The sequence below is a fragment of the Glycine max genome, chromosome 2 (assembly GCF_000004515.6).
Source record: "Glycine max cultivar Williams 82 chromosome 2, Glycine_max_v4.0, whole genome shotgun sequence".
NCBI lineage: Eukaryota > Viridiplantae > Streptophyta > Magnoliopsida > Fabales > Fabaceae > Glycine > Glycine max.
In genome coordinates, this window is record NC_016089.4 from 30,371,595 (window position 1) to 30,376,830 (window position 5,236).

The following is a 5,236-nucleotide window of genomic DNA, read 5'->3' on the forward strand; positions in this document are numbered from 1 at the left end:
TATATACTTATTAAATGTTTGACTTTTGGTATGTTTATATATATATATATATATATATATATATATATATATATATATATATATATAAACACATTAAAATTTATTTTTTTATAATTATAATATAAAACATAATTTAAAGCGGAAAATTCAAATTTATACTAATGCAATGTGCTTAGATTTTTTTTTTGTTCTTAGTCGTTATATAATAACTGGATTTTGATTTTGGTTCCCATTTTTTTTTCTTTAAATATAAAATTTGAAAATATTATTTTTTATATTTGTAAAACGAGTAAATTTAAATTATGTTTCTGGTAAAACATTTTTCTTTTGATTGTCATCCCTCCGAATTTGAAATCACTATTTTGATCACCAGTATTCAATTTAAGGTAAAAGTATAACTTCTGAAATTTAGAAGAAGAAAAAAAATATCTCATGCTAACATAATCACTAAATTAAACACAAGCATAAATTACTTGTATTATTCATTTTTTTTCTTTGTTTTTCTCAACCAAATACAGGATATCATAAGTGATGTTTAGAAATCAGGTAATATATGTTTGAGATAAAAAAATACTTTTACAAAAGTATCATAATACTGGTTCAGGACACTGATTGATGGCTTTCTGTACTTTCTTATTGGCCCAACTTAGTAGCACCACATTCAAGATAAATATTGCCAACCTCAGTTTAGTTTCTCTCTCTCTCATTTAGATCTTCCTAGCTTTCAAAAGCAAATCTGAAAGAACCTGCACTTGTTCACAGCACACACACACACCCTTTCTTTTATTTATCCCTATCTACACACCCCAGTCCCTTTCACTGGATCTCATCTCTGCTCCTTCTTTCCCTCGAACTGTGTGCAAAACCAAACCCGGTTCTTCAGTTGCTTCTCCCACAAGATCTTATCCTACCCCAGCTTAGTCCCTAAGCTGAAAAAACACACAAAAACACATCAAAGAACAAAGAATTTTTTTCCCCTTGGATAAAAAGTGACCAGTCTTTTCAGCAATGATTCCCCAGCTTCTCATTCCATCGTGACTTTACCTTTCTATTCTTTTTATTTATCTTTTTACGGTGACATCTTATATTATATAACATTACTTTGTGCAACAATGGATTCCCATATCCATCATCATCAAAGTTACCAACAACAGAACCAACCCTCTTCTGGGTTGCTTCGTTTTCGCTCTGCGCCTAGCTCTCTTCTTTCAAATCTCACACCTTCTTTTGTGAGTGAAGACTTTGGTTCTAGCAGCTTCAGAGAGTTGGAAGGAAACAACAACAAGGGTTGTTCTAAGGATTTGAGTTCGATGAATTCGCATAAGGGGGTTTATGGTGGGGGGTTGCCACCTCACTATCCAAGGCATGGTTCTTCTTCTTCTACTTCGAGTTCTGCTATGGAAGGGTCTTATGGGATGGTGAGTTCAATGGGATTGGATCATGAAGCGCCGCATAAGGGGTTTGGGTCAAGTCTTCTCAGGCAGAGTAGCTCCCCTGCTGGCCTTTTCTCCAATAACAACATTTCCTTTCAAAATGGTACGTTTTTTATTTCTTACAAAATTTTTATATTGGTTACTCTTTTGAAGTTTTAATGTTTTGTAATAAAATTTCTAGTTGCAAATAAGTTTTTAATAAAAGTCCGCGATGACAATTTTAACCACAACGGTTAATGTTTTGGCAGTTTTCACAACCGCAATTGAAGCTGCATTTGTCTGCAATTTCCTACAATAGCAAAAATCGTGACGAAACCGATTTAAAAGCTCAGTTGGGAATAGAGCAGAGAATTTTTTTAATGTTTTCCTTTCAAAATTGTATTTATGTTATTTTTTGAAAAAACACAGATGTGGTGGATTACATGTTTTTATTGTTGTTCTTCAATCAGAATTGAAGTTTCACCTAGGTAACTTGTGCTGATATTTAGTGCAAATCTTTGTTACTCGACTGAAGTTAAACTCCAATACTGATGGGATAACACTAGCATAAGCACCGAAGTAATTGAAGTTTTCTTTATTTTTATTTTACATAGGCCACTCCTTTGAAATTTTAATGTTTGTAATAGGATTTGTAGTCGTGAATAGAGCAGAGAGTTTATAATTTGATTTTAATTAGTATTAGCTACTAGCTATGCTGAACTGAATGGCAAATTCACAATCACAATTTAGAAGCCTACATACACTTGTATATGAGAATAGAAGAAGAGTGATTTTGCTGGGAGATATTACATGATTCTTTTCTTGGTTGACTACTCTTTTGAAATTTTAATGTTGATATTCATGTTTCTGGAAATATAATTAATTTCTAATTGTGTATAAAGTAGAGAGATCATAACCTGAATCTATGCAATTTTTAAGAGGAACAAAGTAATGATTATTAGCTATTAGCTGTGCTGAGCTGAGTTGCAGTCAGAACACGGAAGTGTAGATATTCTGGTGAATGAAAATAGAAAGTAATGATTCTGGAGTAGACATTTTGAACAATTTATGTTTGTTCAGAATTTGATGTTCCAATTTGTCTATACCTGGGAGAGAGATGATGTTCCTTGTATTCCAACTCTTCCCAAAGTAAAATTTACCTATGCTTGGCATGTATTGTATTCAGCTCAGCTTTCTTAACTTTTGTCGCTTGGTATAATTAGAGACACAAAATTGGAAATTTAAGCTTGTGCTTTATACTTACGGTTCTAGTAACTTCAATTTGAGGGTATATATGCTACCCTGCATCTTATTTTGTGAAGACAATTTTCTTTTTGAGGGGTACAATGATATTAAGATGAATTTATCCATTCTTAATGGCTACTGAAAGTTATGAATTTGTAAATGGCAGGGTTTGCCACCATGAAAGGTGTTGGAAACTATGGTGCGGTGAATGGAAGTAATGGTGAACTTAGTCCATGCATTAACAGATTGAAGAACCAGGTTAGCTTCTCACCAAGAAATGCTTCTTCCCTGGGAATGTTGTCGCAGATCTCTGAATTAGGGAGTGAAGACATTGAGGCAACTAGTCCTGATGATGATACTAAACATGGAGGTAATGATACTCAACATTATGGCCCCGGATTCCCCTTTGGTTCTTGGAATGATACTCCACAACTCTCAGAAAATATCAGTGGCTTGAAAAGAGGGAGAAGTGGCAATGAAAAGATGTTTTCTGATGTTCAGGTATGTATACAATGCTTAAGTGCTCACTTTTCCTATTTTTCTGTTCCACTTTCATTTCATTTTCTTAATACAAATAAATTGTTTTACACAGAATGGAGAGCTAGCAAACCAAGTTAATATGTTATCACATCACTTGAGTTTACCAAAAACTTCAGCAGAGATGATTACTATGGAGAAGTTGCTTCAGTTCCCTGATTCTGTTCCTTGTAAAATCAGAGCAAAGCGAGGCTGTGCTACTCATCCTCGAAGCATTGCTGAAAGGGTAGGATTTTGCCTTTAGAATTTAATTGAATTAGAATGTTCTGACAATGTTAAAAGTTTTTTATACTGTTGTCTAATCATAAATTTTTATGTATGTTAAAATTATTGATTTTTGTATTAGTGACTTTAAAAGTTAAAAGTCATACTGAAGATGATTTCTAATTGATTTACAATGTAAAAATCTTATACTAACAGTATCAAAATGAAACTCATTTGGAGGAAGTAGTTTTATTGTCTTTTATAAATGGATTATAGTAATTATGAGACCCTTCCTATACCAAAACAATAAATAAGAAGATATTATTTAGACTATGTTGAATTCATGAAGTAATTTGTAAGAGATGATTCTGAGATGTAAGTCTTTTTTCAGGTGAGAAGAACTCGGATCAGTGAAAGAATGAGGAAATTACAAGAGCTTGTCCCACACATGGATAAGGTAAGAGACACATAAGCACATTTGATTTCTGGAATATGTAAATTATGTTACATATGGTGTAGTTGTGGTTGGAAAGTTAACATTCTTGATGCTCTTAATTGGCAGCAAACCAACACAGCAGACATGTTGGACTTGGCTGTTGAATACATTAAAGATCTTCAGAAACAATTCAAGGTAGCATAAAAGAAGAGAATACATTACGAATTTTCAAAAAGCAATACATCATGTCACTATTATTGACTCATTTATTTCTTGCACTCATTCCTCATTCACATGCAGACTCTAAGTGAAAAAAGGGCAAACTGCAAGTGTATAAGCATGCCAAAGGCAGATACAAATCAAATTGCTTGATCACCTTTCTTTATGAGCAATGCATAGCAAAGATGGCTTGGATCGGATGCTTTTAACTTTAATGCTGAGCAAGTAGAAAGAAAGATGCTAATATAGGATGCTACTACCAGAAATAGGAGGGTGAAAAATAGAGTAGAAATAAGGTGAGAAAGATGTGTTATTTGGATTGATACAAATAGGAGATAAACAGTAGAGAAAGTTCTCCTTACATATTTGGATGAGTGCTAAAGAAAGTGAAAAGAAATAATCAAATTGTGTAAAGAAACTTTTTATAACAATAATAAAAATTTATGCTTTTTTTTACTATAATATTTTTTCATAATAAAAGTTTTTTAATTTTATAATTTTTATATTATCTAAAATTTAACACAATTATTAAAATGAAAAAAATTCCATAACTTTTGGAAAATTTCATGTCAACCATGTCCTTTTCTTTTTCTTTCTTTATATTTCCTTTTAAACTTATTTTCTCCTTTTTAGTTGTCTCCCTGAAATCCCCTTCTACTAATAAACACATTGTATAAATTAGAGTTTAATGATCGAATGCTATAAAATGATTTTATATTACTAATTAATCACAAATTATAATATAAAATTGTTTTATATTATCTATTCATATTTTTTTTACTCTATAAAATAAGTGTACTAGAGTTCAATTTGAGTCAACGGGGGTTTCAATTTGAGTCAATAAACAAGTAGCATATTTGTAACTTTATGTACTAGAGTTCGAACAAATGTTTTCCTTTTAAAGTAAAATGTACTTTATTTTCTAGTTTTTCTATAAATGTCAAAGTGTTAAATCTATGGACAGGATATAGATGAGGCCTTTTTGTAGCTTCTCATATTGAATTCTAGGAGCATATATAATAATTAATAGTTAATATAATAATATACAAAAATGGATGGAAAAGGAACTTTTCAATTGTTGTTTTGCCCTTAATAGAGCCTGTAAAGTGTCATTGATGATTTGATGAGACCCAGAGACTTGTTCGAGAGGAAAAAGGTTGACGCACGCCTTCATTTATGAATT

At 31.7% G+C, this 5,236-nt stretch overlaps 1 protein-coding gene across 1 annotated transcript; it reads left to right on the top strand.

Annotated features, from left to right (window-relative positions):
- Positions 1 to 663: 663 nt before the first annotated feature.
- LOC100819605 (transcription factor bHLH130) lies at positions 664 to 4,512 on the top strand. Its single transcript, XM_003519001.5, has 6 exons — positions 664 to 1,536; positions 2,824 to 3,158; positions 3,250 to 3,420; positions 3,790 to 3,855; positions 3,961 to 4,029; positions 4,135 to 4,512. The coding sequence occupies exons 1-6, from the start codon at positions 1,113 to 1,115 to the stop codon at positions 4,204 to 4,206; spliced, it is 1,137 nt and encodes a 378-aa protein (XP_003519049.1). The 5' UTR covers positions 664 to 1,112; the 3' UTR covers positions 4,207 to 4,512.
- The last annotated feature ends 724 nt before the right edge of the window (positions 4,513 to 5,236 follow it).

Excerpts from the sequence above, each read along its gene's own strand:
- LOC100819605 (XM_003519001.5), top strand. The coding sequence starts at position 1,113 with ATGGATTCCCATATCCATCATCATCAAAGTTACCAACAACAGAACCAA. Across the intron at positions 3,856-3,960 it reads TTGTCCCACACATGGATAAG|CAAACCAACACAGCAGACAT; the intron begins GTAAGAGACACA and ends CTTAATTGGCAG. Across the intron at positions 4,030-4,134 it reads ATCTTCAGAAACAATTCAAG|ACTCTAAGTGAAAAAAGGGC; the intron begins GTAGCATAAAAG and ends ATTCACATGCAG.